Source organism: Melopsittacus undulatus, chromosome 2 (genome assembly GCF_012275295.1).
Source record: "Melopsittacus undulatus isolate bMelUnd1 chromosome 2, bMelUnd1.mat.Z, whole genome shotgun sequence".
NCBI classification, from domain to species: Eukaryota; Metazoa; Chordata; class Aves; order Psittaciformes; family Psittaculidae; genus Melopsittacus; species Melopsittacus undulatus.
In genome coordinates, this window is record NC_047528.1 from 10,250,921 (window position 1) to 10,266,419 (window position 15,499).

General features: G+C 42.9%; 1 protein-coding gene across 1 annotated transcript in view; it reads left to right on the plus strand.

Annotated features, from left to right (window-relative positions):
* Positions 1-4,322: 4,322 nt before the first annotated feature.
* The window catches only part of HEPHL1 (hephaestin like 1), a 35,176-nt gene continuing 23,999 nt past the window's right edge, over positions 4,323-15,499 (plus strand). The window contains 3 exon segments of the mRNA XM_034060228.1: positions 4,323-4,417; positions 4,419-4,555; positions 14,534-14,778. Of these exon segments, the coding sequence (XP_033916119.1) occupies positions 4,385-4,417; positions 4,419-4,555; positions 14,534-14,778 (415 nt within the window). The 5' untranslated portion in view covers positions 4,323-4,384.

The following is a 15,499-nucleotide window of genomic DNA, read 5'->3' on the forward strand; positions in this document are numbered from 1 at the left end:
TTCTGCAAGGAGAGTGACTGCACAGAGATGTGCAGAGAAAATTATTCTCCTCTAATGATCTCCAGACAACCATTGTGGTAAATGCCCAATCGTGACCCTGAGCTGGGTGCATGTATGGAGCCCAGATGGCTGGAAGGCAGCAGTGGCGAGCCATGTGGGCTCTGACGTGGGAATCTGGAGGGCTGGGTTCAGTCTCCGTCCTGCCACAAAGACTTCTGGGCAGATGTGAGTCAGTTCCACACTGGGTAACCTTAATATGGGCTACAGTTGCCCTTCAGTATCCTCACCAACTGCAGATCCTTGTTATTCTTGGCATCACAGCAGCTTTTTTGTCTTTCCATCTCCAAACAGTTCCAGTGTTCAAACTTGGACTGCTCCTGGGAAGTGCTGTTTATGCTGAGGAAGCCTTTCTCATCAAAGTCCTATCCAGAACTGCAAATAGAAGTGGTGGATGCCTTGGAGAGCGCCTGGTTTTTTGAGATTTCCAACCTACCAGTGTGAACTCAAAAGACCAAAGTAGCGCAGGTACACCTTGTGTGGCTGTCTAAGACTAAAACAGGAGGTTTACTTTCTGCTCACTACTGCTGCAACTCAGAAAATTATGAGAAGGTGTAATAGAAATTGTTTTCCAAGATGTGCTATGAGGCTTTTGTCTTTAATATGTGTTTGTGGCTGAAGAATGGGGGGAAACTGATGAATGAAGAGTATGGCTTGGTTAAAAGACTGGTGTGAAACTTATGAGGGTGTAACTCGGTTCCCAGGTTTACCACAGGCACTCTTTGTCACCTTAGGATGGTCACTCCAGAGCTCCATAGTGGTGGCAATACCAGCTAAGGGTAATCTTATGTTGGAAAGAGGCAGACTAATTGCCCAACCTGGATTGCAGTGAACACACAAACCAACATAGCAGAGACCAGGAAGGAGTGTCTATGGATGGGAAGACTGATGCTACCAAGAATAAGCAGAGGGAACAGTGTAGTCAGTCTTGAACATCAACTCATGGTCTGCTCAATGGAGAACACCAGCTGGGTTTCAGCAGTAGGCAGCCTGAATAAAGTGCTCATCCATGAACTCGTGTCACCTAATTTCAAGGAACTGCAGAAGATCAGCACATCAAACGTCTCCTCTTCACTGACATTATGATCAACACAAGGTTAACTCAGGTATTCCAGTTAACTAACTTTAGTTGGCCCAAGTCTGGGTTTAGTGGATTAACTGAGATAATTATTGCCATCATTTTTGATGTACTTAAAAGAAAGCTCCACTGGTGATGTTTCAGGGCTCATTCACAAACTGGTACTCAAGATGTTCACCCTTCAGACCTATGAACATTGTTCCTCATTACACAACTCCAAACCCAACCAGCTACTAATTTTAGCCTTCAGTGGGACAGAAAGCCTCAGAGGAGCCAGTATGTAACCTTTTTTCTGACAGGATCCTGAACAGAGTGACAGACTTAATCCATTACCTCACTGCTGGATGGGAGCTTCCCAGAAATTTCCCTGATGCAAGGGCAAAATAGCTGTTCTTTCATCTTTTTCTGAGTCACGGTCACAGCACCTCTCGGGAATGTAAATGTGCCTGGGTTTAATGATGTGACAAAGTAATTAAGTGTTAATGTATGGGTGCAAAGGGTATATAAGTTGCCAGATCTAGTAAATGCTGAAGCCAAGCTAAGGCGTTTACCAGACTTACAACACGTTGCTGATATAGGGTGCTAATGCCCGCACATTATTCCTGCTACACAAATAATTTTTACAGTCATAGACAAAGAAATTAACTTCATATTTGAATTTGGAATTGTTATTCCAGCAAGAAATCAACCAGGATCCAATCCTGGGCACAAGAGAAGCAGTAGAAAAACTGGGACATTAAATGAGTATAATCTAGTCAAGTGCCAGCTCAGAATTGGACATTTCTCCTTCCTATTCCCCATTAGCTTGATGCACTTAAGCTATATGAGTCCACATATATATCTATTTACGTTTAACATATAGCAGAATTCTTTAGTTACAAAAAAGGGAACAGGCAGAAAGTCATAGAGAAACTGAATGAAACTGGCCCTGTACCTGGTCTTTAAATAACCAATACTGCTATGCAAATGGCTGATTTAAGTAACTGAACACTATACAATTTCATTCAAAGTGCACTTTACCCTTTAAATAAGCATATTTCCTATTCAAATGCAAAATCCTTACTACTTTATGACAATGAATATTTGCATAACAGGCACCTGGTTCTGTAAACTCAGGCGCTTGAGTGACAGGAGTTAAAGTCTGTAGCTCACCTGGGCTCTGGACAGAAGGCTGCAGGACGGCTGCAGGTTCCCAGGCCCTGGCAGAGCTCACAGTGAGGTCCTGTTAACCTCAAAGTGTCACCTTGGCCTTTCTACAGCTTCATAGCCACCAGCTGGTCCATCGGTCCCACCACAGTTTCAGATTTGATAGCTGTGCCACTGGCTGGCACAGCCTCTGCCTGTCCTGCAGTCATAGTCTTTCCTTTTGCTTTCTAATTATGCCCTTTACAATTACAGTACTTTTAGTATTGGAATCATTTGAGTGAGCAAATGGCACAACAAAGCAATGGAAAAGAAGGATGATATTTAAATAACAGTATTTTGGAAGAAAGTATAAATAGACTTGAGAGGCTGAGATACTGGGCAGCATGTGGTTTGCAGCAGAAATACAGAGATAAGCAAGGTCTTCAAGGTTATCAGGAAGCCTGTGGGTGCTGATTCTTAGGATCAGGATCTCTGTACATCTGTATTGTCCTATCACTTCTTCTTAATGTTCATCAATTATCTGGCTTGAGATAATGAACAATGGTATGTACAGATAGAAGCTTACAGCTGAGGGACTCTTGCTTTGTGGCTGTTAAGCTGACCGTTTGCAACTGTCTGACTGTATCCTTACCCATGTGTACTGGGCTTTCAGTCCTCATACCTAAAAGAATGCAAAGCATAGTCTAAAGAAACCGAAAGCTTCTTTGTATCTGTGTGCCTTGACCCTTAATTTAGATGAGATCTACCATAGTCCAGGTAGCTGGAAGTTGGGCTGCTGTGAATCTCACCTGCATTCTGAGTTACTTGCTGTGTGGCTTCAGAGATACCTGCGCACAGTGATGGAAAGAGGCATTCAGCACACCTGATTGTACATGTAGTTGTTGCTGTCACTTGTTAGAGGGTGAACCTAATGCAACTGCTACATAAAACCACATTCCACATCACTGAGGTCTTCACTGACGACATCAGAACTGTGGCTACCAAATTCATTTGTGAAGCCTTTTACATCCCTAGCCATGAGTAACCATTAGTTTCAACAGGAAGAGGTCAGACTTTTCAGGAGCTGAAAGGGGAATTTCACAACTGTTGAAACTCACAACAAGTCTCAAGAGTAATGTTGTATTCCAGACCTGCAACTCCCTTATGTCTTCAGTCAGTTAAAAATCAGTAAGAGTGTGGTATGGTTTTGCAAAGTGTCTTGCACCTGGGTGATTTCCTTGGGGGTGTTTCCTAAGCAGTTTAGAATATCCTATCAGGTCATACCCTTACAGGTTTACACTTAGCTTTGTCCAAATGGTAATAGACATGTCTTCTTTGAGGCAGTTAAGCCATAAGGGGAGGGACTGATTTTCTAGAGAGCTACGTAGGCACATTAATTACGAAGGTTAATAAAAGGGTGATGTTTGTGTGCCTCAATTCTTAAGTGTCCAAATGGAAAGACATTACAAGGGCTCTAATTTCTAGAAATGTCTGTAAATAGGGGCCTCATTTTGGGCACTTGAAAACTGAATAAGTTCAGATCACTTATGATGTTAATAAATGGGTCAGAAAAATCTTCCTTGGAGAGGTACTGGCAAATTTTTTCTCTCTGACAATGCTGGAATATAACCTAATGTTATGTCATTGAAAAAAGCCCAATGGAGGAAGATGCTAACTTCAGAAATCTCAGACATAGTAAAAGAGTTAAATAAAAATTAAAAAAAAAAGTGATTTGACAAGAATGGCAAAAACACACAAAAAATCCCCAAACCAACCCAACCCCCTGCACTAGTGGGCCACACCACCTGCTCTGAGAAAAGAATGACAAAAAAGCATCCAAACTTCCAAAAAACACCAGCTGGCTCTAGCCTGACAGGTAAGTGAGCAATTTGTGTATTCACCGAAGGCTTGGCAGAGGTCCTGCCATGACAGCAACCTCCTCCCTAGCCCTGCTCTGCATAGCTGGGCTCTCTACCCTATCCCAGTCCTAACCTGCTGAAAAGGAGGAGCTTTGCTCTGTCCATTCCTTATTTATAACATGTTGAGAGCTGGGAGGGAGGGGTGAGCTCTCTGGTGCATCCTGCTGCTGCCTGCCTGCTGCCAGCCTTGCAATCACAACTACAAATGCCTCCCGCCCAGTGTGGTGGCTGCCTTCGTTGCTCTGGGGTTCCTCTGCCTGTTTGCAGTGGTGGAAGCAAAGACCAGAACTTATTACCTCGGGATTGTGGAAGAGTACTGGGACTATGCACCGTCTGGGAAAAATCTGATCACTGGAGAAAACCTCTTAACGGACAAGTAAGTCACTGGGGGCTCTGATGAACTGAAGATGTCTCGACAGCTCCAAAGAGAATGACCAATGTGGTTAATGTTTCTGTAAAGGTTTAAATATGGTGTTTTTCCTGGCTTTCTTCAGATGATGTTGTCATATGCAAGATGTCAGCTTCAAGGCCAGAGTAGATCGGTTGACTTCTCTTCCATCATGGTAGATTAAACAAGGTGATCCTGTGTATTTGAATAGTGGTGTTAAGGAACTGATATTTGTCAATAAAGTGTTAGATAGTGGGCTCTGTTTATGGAGATGCAGGTGTTTTGGGGACTTGCTGTCCACCTGCAAATTGCAACTTTGACATAATCAAGTACAGCTCTTTGCAATAAGACATAGATGTTTGTACAAATGGCAAAAGGTTTTAGGTTTTCTCCCTGTGAGACAATACAAGGTGTGGGACTTGTATTAACATTGTAAAATTCAGATAAGTATGGTACCCCTGAGTAAGATACAAGTAGATGTCCATATATGCATGGAGACCTCCATTTAGGGAATCTATTTAACTAGGTGCTTAAACGTACAAGGGTAAATGGTCATACCGAAGTCCCAGCAATCAGCTGTGCTGAAACTGGAGTGTACAGGTAAGCACAGTGATAAATTGTGCCTTGGCCAGTGGGAAACAGGCATCTGTTCTTGTGCTTACACTGCTGGGGTTGGCAACGTGTCCCTCACATACCAGGAGAGCTGGCCTGAACGTTGAATGGGGATAGCACAGACCCTTGGTGCCACTCTACAGCACGGGCTTCAAACATGTATAGGAGTATTTTTGATTCATTGAAACTTTGACATACAAGAGATAGTTTGGGTCCTTCCTCTGTGCCTAGGCTTGGGGTTGGGGTGGGAGCTTGTGAACAAGTGAGGGGCTCCTGGAGTCCATACCAGGTCTGGAGGCACACTGGGAGTTGAATGCTTTGTCCCAGGAGTTAGAAGTGGGAATGTCTTTTCTCATTTTTCAGGAAATCCCAGGCAATGTCAGACTTTTCTCTAGTGAACAGTGATTTCAGAATCATTCTCAGTTGGACTTCATAAAGAAGGTTATTTTGCCACAAGTGGGAGGCAAGAAAGAGTTTATTTTTCAACACACATTTATGTTTATGGTTTTAACAAGTAGATGTCCCAGACAGCATCCAGGTCAATAGGTGCTACATTTATAGGTAGAATTCAGGCTAATAATTGTTCCCAGCCTATGAAAACAGGCTGGAAAGGTTGTCTTCAGTTGTGCTAAACACTTGAATTTATCACTTCCTACTCTTTTTGGCAGAGGATAAATTTTTCCATTCCCTAAACAGAGAGGAAGTTTAGGGAAGTTTCTCACTGAGCTAGTGAGCGGGAAGACCTCTCACTAGACATAACTCAGCTTTAAGTGAAGAGCAGCTACTTGTAAACCCACTCCAATACCATAGAGAGATTGGAATCAGTACTGTAAATTGTACTTTAAAGCTTGTCTGCACTCTGTGCCCCCTGAACATCAAGTGGCGCATTTACTTTAAAGTCCGTGACATAAATGTGGTGCCCTTTACATGGCATGACAGGGAGGGAAGGTAGTTCATGTCTTCAGTCATCACTGTAATGTTGTAATACAGAATGTTAATTCCAAAGGGTTTACCCACAGAGGATTTTAATGTAGACTTTACATTCAAAGCTGGGGAGCTGTTGCAATGAGCTCCTTAAGTGCAGAACAATCAAGTGATTCTTGTAACTAGTTTAGTCCACTTCCAAACTGTATCAAGCTGAGCCAGAATAAAGTGCTATATTCTGGAATAATAACGTGTCTGAATAAACATGTGGACTAAATAGTGAACTAGTAATAGCTATTTTGACTATTTAGCTCTTTAGGATAACCTCTATAGTAAATTTAAAGCATTATACTAATGAGTTACTTTTCAGCAAATTAATTAGTTCTTATGGATATCATAAAAAACATAGTTCCATACGTAAATTGAAGGATCCCTAGGGTAGGATCCTCTACCTGAGTATGGACTGGAATGCATTTGAGCCAGCTCTGCTCTGCAAGCAGCCACGCTCATATTCGCTGAACCTAGCACTTCTCTCCTTGTGATGCATCTTTACAGCACCCATCTGATGGGGCAGTATCCCAGTTTTATTGATAGGGAAGTGAAGATAAAGAGGTTGCAGACAAGCTGTTTATCTTTGAAAGAGTCAGTTCATACACATAAAGGAATGCTCCCTTTGATTCCAGCTAGTCCACAAAGATATAATCAAAACCACTTATTCTTCACTACTTAATAAAAATGCTGAATTAGCAAGTGTGTAATGGAAAAGTGTTACGTTGCCTGGATCAGATAGTGAGGTTTAAGAGGTGATTTTCAATGTTGCTGTGCCAAAGTCAATAGTATCTTCCTCCACTTGTTAGTTGTTAGCAGAGAGGAGACTTCAGTAACTGAGGTATGGGGCTGGAAATCAGGTGAGCTGATTTTGGTACCAGGCACAGTGACACTCCTCAGTTCCCGCTGTGCTGGTGCTGATGTGAGCTGCCTCCAGAGCCAGGAGCCATAGAGCTGCATCAGCACCTCCCTGGGTGTGAGCTGAAAAGGCTTCCTCTCGTCAGAGCTGATGAATGCAGCCCTTTGTTAACACAAGTATTCTGCTTGGATGCTAATTTTTATTAGGCCTGGTGTTGCTGCTGTGCTCAAGGGCCAGCCTATTGCTTGCACAGAGTTAGTATCTTGCTGGGCATCAGTGTCTCTTATGTAAAGAGAGTAATGAGTCTGTTCACCTCTGCCAATTGTCTGTCTACTGGAAGCCTCAAGCTGTTCCACTACTGCTTGTAATTTGGAGTGTTATGAATGGAACCAGGAGTATTTCAGCTCTCAGTTCTTCCTTCAAAAATTAAGCTGACATTTTCTGAAGCACACAGGACTTTGGAAATCACGGAACTAAATTATAGCCGCCGAGTTCAGGTGAACTGGGAAGGTCCTCAGCATGGCCTTGCACCTGATAGAACCGGTGAAAGAGCCTGACATCATTAAAACATGGTGGACTGAACACACAGGGTGCAAGGAGCTGTCAATGCTGCTGGACCTGCCTGCAGATCACAGTGAGATTTGGTAGGCTGGACATGAATAGGACACCCTCCTGCAGTAGGAAGGTGAGTTTGGACATACGCTCCCTTTAATGGCCACATAGGCAATGGCCCTTTCAAGAGAAAAATACACTTGGGAGCTTTGGTTTGATATATGGCAGGTTTTCCCTCCCTGCTGTGGCTCAGCCCTCAGGATTAGAGTTTGATTGATAATCCCTTTAACAATTTGGTACTAGTTTATACGACGAAACATTTTAAATCTACTCTGTTGATGGTAGATTTTTGCTTGATACAACAGCTCATCCCGTTTTCTTTAGGCCACCTTTATCCAGGCCAAGTCTCTGCACCCCCCAAACAGTAACGGGTGGTTTTTGTTACACAGCATCAAAACACAGTTTATGCAATTTGCCTATGAGGAGATCCCACCCAGATAAATGACAGTAAAACTGTCGTCACAAGTGCTAAACTAATGGCCAAGTCATCATGCAGCCAAACGACCGAATTGCATCAGAGAGATGAGCATTCTGGGAAGGGTTACATCAAAAGGAAAATTCAAGGTAAAATCCGGCCTAATGAAGCCTGAGTTTTGTATTGATCTGCAGGGGAAGCAGAAAGTTTATTTGGGAGGAGAAACCATTATAGCCGCACGTAACTGGTGACGCTCAGAGCCTTGTCTAAGGTTTATGTTTGAATGGCATCTTCCAAGGCTTATGTGGGTCAGAAAAGGCCTAAAACCACCTCTAAGGACATTGTGTCTTTTTTTCAGGACAAACAACAAAAAGGTTGTTTGATGTCAGGTTGGATTGAAAGTCTTGTGTGATATGGTAGTGTGAGGTGTCCCTGACCATGGCAGGGGGGTTGGGACTAGATGATCTTAAGGTCTTTTCCAAACCTTACTATTCTATGATTTCTAGATTCTATGTTCTGCGGTCAGGGCAGCATCTACAAATGTGAGTGACACCACTGGTTCCCTCACTGGCCCATCCTAAGCACCGGACATTGTCCATCACAGGAGCTTGGCGGAAGGTTACCCTGAAGAAGTTATATGATCCAGGGTTAAAATGACAGGGGTACCCTGGAGCCATTGGCATTGTCCTGGCTTACTCCAGCCACTGGAAAAATGGGGAGATTTCAGGATAAACCCTGATATAAACCCAGCCATAAAGTATGGTTGGGTGGGAGATGTGCCTGTTCATGGCAGGGGTTTTGGAACTAGAGGACCTTAAGGTCCCTTCCAAACCAAACTATGATTCTATGTGAAGCAGGTAGAGAGTAAGGGAAGGTTTCACCACTAACAGATGTTAGGGAACAAATCCATAAAGATAGTTCTTTTAGATGGTCTGTCTGTGTAAAATCTATGGCACGTTAGTGAACCAATGGTAATAAAAGAGAGTTTGCATTTTGCCTACGTGGCACCCAGGAGCATACAGTGACTATTAGGCACGTAACTGCAGGAGGAAATTTGGGGCTTCATATCTGGTAGTTATTTGAAATACTTTTCATGGTGATACAGCGACAAACAAATTCAGCAGGCTTCAAAATGGTATCAGTGAGAGCTCTGGCTCCAGTCTACTGAGGAGTTGGCCATGCATAACATGTAGCGCTCCATTCCTTACTGTATACTATTACAGTAGTTATTACAACTACTCAATGTAGTTACTACATAGTACTCATGCAAGCACCTCTTGAAAAAGTAACCTCTGTTAGGTTGCAGCTGTGTTTCTTAAGATCAAAGGTAGCATAAACATGGTTAAAATGTTGGCAAAATACTTTTCCTGTGCGATAAAAGGAATATGTGTAGAAATTACTCTTAGCTCATGGTCATACCCTGAGACAGCAGATTATCTGCATGTCCAGTCTTGATATGAAGTAGAATCTACATGACACTCTTGTTTTATCTTTCTCTTATTCAGAACAGTTGTATGCTCATCATTGCCAGGATGTGAATGTCTGGAATTATGTTCATACTTATTTTAAGGAATTAGAGTTAATTCCCTATTAATAACTCTCTGTCCCACTTGTCTATTGCCAACTTTTCTTGGAGCTTAAAAACTGCTGAGAGTGGTCAACTGGAAAAATGAGATCAGGCACAGAAATAAAAGGCAGGATTTGCATGGCTTTCTTAGTCTGAACAAGATTTTTTATGCCCTGATCACAGCCTGCATACCTCTAAATGCAAACCTCAATACTGGCTTGACTGGAGGAGATGGAGGGAATTTAGGAAGCTTGCATGGGTCCATCTCCAGGGGATGGAGTATTCCCTTTTTCCTACTGAGAAGTACAACTGGCTGATCGTCACAACTTTCTGTACATGAAGTGCCAGGCTGACAACTGAGTTGGAGGGAGATAGTAAAGATTTCAGAGAGCAGCTCTTACAACTGTACAAGATCAAAAAAGATGGAAGAGGTTCAGGCAGAAATATCACAAAGCCACCAGGAGGATGAAGCAGTTTGAAGTGAGCAGGGGAGCATGGAGAAGCAGAGAGAAGGTGTGTTTTCTTGTGACAAGAGAGAAATGACAGATAAAAGATGTTTTGGCAAGGGTGACCAGTAGAATAGGTGCATTGTGACCACTGGAAGAAAGAGACAAAGGCAGACTCAGAGAACTGGATGTGTTTAACCATTACAGCATTGGAGAAACCACTACTGCAGAACATATTGGGAAATCAGTGAAAGGGAAAGAATGAAACAAGGGGCTCAGTGGAAGGGGATGTTTTAACTCAGGACTGAGCATGTTGAAGTGTTTCCCAATGAAGCAGACTCATCAAAAGAAGGCAGGGAATGGTATTTGAGAGCTGTTGTCAAAGGACAGGGGAGGAAAGGTCAGTAGGACACTATTCTGAAGCCGAGAAAATCTTCAGGGGGATGTGGAGATTGGTCTAAGGGATCCACCTCTAGGCTTTGGATTATGCACAGATATGAATAGCACTGACATCAGAAACTTTATGGAGCACTGAGAAGCTCTCACTTAAAGACAGAAGAGGGATGGGGGGAATAGCCTCTGTGATCCTCTGATGGTAGCAGACAGGGACCGTGGCACTCATCCTATGCCAGCTCCCTTGCATACATCTCTGGCTGGAGACATAACAGCCCCACAGTGTGGCCACATGCTCATGATCCAGAGTGCAGAGGGAGAATTCATTCATACCCATGCATCCTTTCAACCCCTTCTCTGGTGAGACCCATCTGGAGTGATGTGTCCAGCTCTGGAGGTCCTCAGTACAGGAAAGGACATGGACCTGTTGGAGAAGGTCCAGAGGAGAGCCACAAAGATGATCAGGGAGCTGGAGCACCTCTGCTATAAGAAAAGGTGAGAGAGTTGGTGTTGTTCAGCTTTGAGAAGGGAAAGACTCTGGAGACCTTATTGCAGGTCTTTCAGTTCTTAAAAGGGGCTTATAAGGAAAATAGGGAGAGGCTTTTATCAGGGTCTGTTGTGAGAGGATGAGGAGTCATGGTTTTAAACTGAAAGAGGTGAGATTCAGGTTGGATGTGAGGAAAAAATTCCTTACAATGAGGGTGGTTAAACACTGGAATATGTTACTCAGGTGGTTAGAAGCTGCATCCCTGGACACATTCAAGGCCAGGCTGGATGTCATTCTGGGCAAACCTGATCTAGTTGAAGATGCCTTTCCTCACTGCAAGGGGATTGGACTAGATGAGCCTTAGAAGGTCCCTTCCAACCCAAACTATTTTACAATTCTATGAGCTCCTAGGTCTGATACTATTAGCTCCAATGTGAGGAGTCTTTCTGCAAAGGACTTTAAGCACTGCAATGTGCAGCACAACAACATTTATAAAGAGGCAAAAAGCTACCAGCAAGGTTACAGTGGGCACCCAAAAGTCCCTCCTGGATGAAACTGGGCAGTCTGGACACCCAGAGTAGGATCCACAACAACCAATCTGCTCTGTTAATTGGGTACTGAGGGGCAATCAAAATGACGTGCCGAAAATACATGTATGTATAGATAGAACTGGGGTCTACCCCTCCTAGACAGAAGGAGTGGGACTGAAGTGTCTGCACCCCAAGAAACTAGAAAACATCAGGGCATTTGAATAGGAACTCTTCTGCCCTTTGGAGAGCGTGGACCTAGAAGGAATGGAAGTTATGAAAGATCCGGGAGTCTGTAATACAACAGCAAAGGCATCAGTGACATGTATGCCTTCCTCTCAGAGTTCATTGGTTGTTTTCTTTTGGATGATGAAACAAAACCCATAATTAACGAATAGGCCAGGTTGTTCCTTTCATGCTGTGATCCATTTCTGGTTCCATGATTCTTGTATTGCTTGATGCCCTGCACAGAAGAGCATCACTTACATTGAGACTGGCTGCAGCTGATAGCCATTGGTCTGACAGTGGATTCTGCAGCTCTGAGTGGGTGGAGGGTTTGAACGGGATTCCTTTCAGGAGGCTTGCACTAAAAAGACTTCTTTTCCTGGCTCCTAGCTGGCTTTAAGTAGGAGACAGGCACAGACCTAGACAACAGAGATGCTAAGGCATGGCTTTAGGCAATGAGAAAGTCCCAGGTGCCTAAAACTACAGGGTTTTTTCAGGGTCATTTCTTGAACCTCAAAACCTGACTGGGTTTTAGAATCCCAGATCAATGCCTTTAAAGGTGTTAGGCTCATGTCAAGCATTTGACAAAGCCTGATCAAGAAGCACGTTTTTCTGGGGTACAGCTCTCCTGCAGGAGAGGCCATATCCCACAGGTGTGAAGTTTGTAGGAGAGTGTGCAATGTTGTCCGGCCAGAAAGCCAAGGGCAGAAGGGCACTGTCATCATGGGGAAAGTATGCCATTGCATGGGGAAAGGTGCCACTGCAGCATCTCATTTACAGTGCATGGTGGCTGACGAAATGGGAGAAATTCTGCTGAAAAATATGTCCTGAAAATCAGTACTTTCTGGGGAAAAAAAAAACAAACCCTATTTTCTTTTCTAGAGAAAATTTCTTTTAAAACATTTTAAAAATTAGCTTCTAATTTGAATTAGGGCATAGCCACATGAATACATTGCCATGAGGTAAGGAAGCATGTGCATTTACACTGCACTACCACTGACTCCACCTGCTCCTCTGTGGTAGTACTCTCGTAGCAGCCCTTTCCCCCTAGGCATTGGAAGGTATCTTCTCTCGGTGAGCATGGTGTGACTTGCCAGGTCTTGGTATGCGTGCAGACAGTTACCACAGACTGCTAATTCACTGAAAATCCAGATTTCTTGCTAACTCATTCCTTAACCACACTTTTCAGGTGTGTTTATTTGACATACATTATTCTGTGAAGAAGCAGATGGAGAAGCTTCTGTTCCTTGCCCTCCATCCCAGCCAACTTATTCTGCGACAGCAGTATCATAGGCAGTGTCCTTCATTTGTGCCAAAAACAGGTCTTGTTTTGCTATAAAACACATTTTTCAATGAAAAAAAAAACAATTCTTTTCAGAGGCTTTTCTGTCTGGATCACTTCAGGGACTGGTTTCAGCAGTGGTCACAGAGGTGTAATGACCACAGATGGGGAACACTGTGAGTTCTGCTGTCACCCAGAGATGGCTTGAAAAGGGGGACTAGTGGTTCTTATGGGGAAGAAATCATAGTAAATCACACCTTTCTACTCATGTGACATCCAACACTTAGGTTTTCTGGCACTGTACAAAAAGTACCTAAATAAAATTGGTTCAAGCAGGTGAATTGGCCAGTCAGAAAAACTCACTATAACACAAAATTGCTCTACTTCTGACAGTGATCCTTCAGGAAAATGTGGCTCCAGCTTTTTTATAAGCTGATTTGGAAGCATGAAAGTTCAAGCAGTCTTCAGAGGATCCAAAAATTCACAGAACAGTCAACTATGGTGAAATTTGTCATACAGTCCATGGCTGGCTGTGTAACAAAGGGGTTCATTTCCACCTTCTTTGTGTGGGATATTTAGGGATGAAGAACGTGTATCATACTTGTCAGCTGTTACTTGGAGAGAAGATTTTCTATCAAAACAGAAGGGATGAACATCGGCTTTCCAGTATGATGTTATTATAGATAAAAGGGAAAAACTAATTTCCATCTGTGTAAGAAATATTTACTTGGTGCACCTCTGCCTTTAGTTGGAATATTGGCCTATTGTGTGAAGTTCTTGTGTTCTGACTTCAAAAGATACAGAGAAATAATGGAAGAATTTCAGAAAAGAGCCTCAGGAAAGATTTGTGGCATGAAGAACGTCAGTGTACTTGGTTTGTGCAGAAGGGTAGAAAGCAATTTAGTCAATTAATTAAAACTTATGCAAGTGCCTGCATAGAAAAGAAGTTCCTGATGGTATGTGGTTCTTTGATCTGAGAGAGGGCTTGATGGGAACCAGAGGTTGAAGTGTGGAGCTGGATGATATTAGACTACAAATGCAATTCAGGATTTGAAGGGAACAGGTATTTAATAGCTATAATATGTCAACTGACCTTATGGTGGGTTCTACATCACTTGGAGTTGCTATAAACAGACTCTGGAATGTAGAGATGATGTATTTAATGCAAAATATCTCCCTGCCACTCCTCTGGGGTGCCAAACTACTTGATTAGAATTGCTCTCATTTGGTTTTCCTTCTGGACAGTCATGCTTTCAGATGTGAGGTTTCAAACCTTCAAAAGTGGGAGAATCTGCTAAAACTGTATTGAAAGGCCTGAGTGGCTGGTCCTCAAGTGAGGACTTGTAGTAACCATGCTAAAGACCAGACCTTCAAGTGGGATGACTGTTATTACACAGAAAGGAGTTTGGACCCTGTTAACACTGTCCAGGTTTATGCCTCAGCTTCTATTCCAACAGCAATGTCATACACACCAAGGGAACTACTTAAGTGCACTGCAAGCACCAGTTGTTTGATCAGCTCTTAAAGGAGTTTTTTTGGTCTCTAAATTATTTTCCCTTCCCACACTAGGTTTGCAAGCGTGTATGCGACGAGAGGAGCCAACCGGATAGGACGTGTGTACAAAAAGGCTATTTTTAGGCAATTCACAGATAACACATACTCCCAGGAGATCCCCAAAGCAGCATGGCTGGGGTTCCTTGGGCCAGTCCTGAAGGCAGAAGAAGAGGATGTTTTTATCATCCATCTAAAAAACTTTGGCTCCCGTCCATACTCTGTGCATCCGCATGGGGTCTTCTATGACAAGGACTCTGAAGGTAAAAGCTGGTTTGCCTTTTCCTCTCCTTTTCCCCTGGAGTAGCTAATATAATAGCTAAAAAGTCTATCCAAGTGTTTATTGTTCTGCCCATTGACATCAGAGGACTTTAGATCACCCTCTCATAAACTCACCAGTAATTGCAGCTGATGACTAAAACCAGGAACAGCCTCGTCCCTTAAAACTTTTGGCCACAAACCCTCAACGCTTGGGGTAAACCCAGTACAGGAAACAGGTTAGGTGGGTCTTTTTTCTTGAATTGTAAGTCACCAAAGCACCTTTCCTCCTTCCTTCTACTCTTAGCCTGTTTGAATAGATGGAGTTCTTGTAAGTAAATGTTTGCCTCCAGTAGGGCTATAACAGGCGTGTTTTAGTTTTCAGATTCTCAAACCTATGCATGTCTATTTTGGTTAGAGAAACTGTATTGATTTGCTTACATTCATTACTCTCATCAGTCTTCTGTGTGTCAGCCATGGGGAACATCTCTGGGTGGTCCTCTTAGATCATCGTTTAACCTTAGACCCTGTGAGAAGATACCGTGTTAGCTGACAAAAGATGTAGATGACTGATGAGATTAAAGAACTAAATTAGAAAAAAAAAAGAAATTGTTAATGTATTTTTAAAGTTTTTGTCTACCAATAAATAATAGATTTGAATTCTCATCATTTTTCTGATTATACTAACAGGGCTTCTGATTTTTTCACAATTTCTCAGTGTTTCTG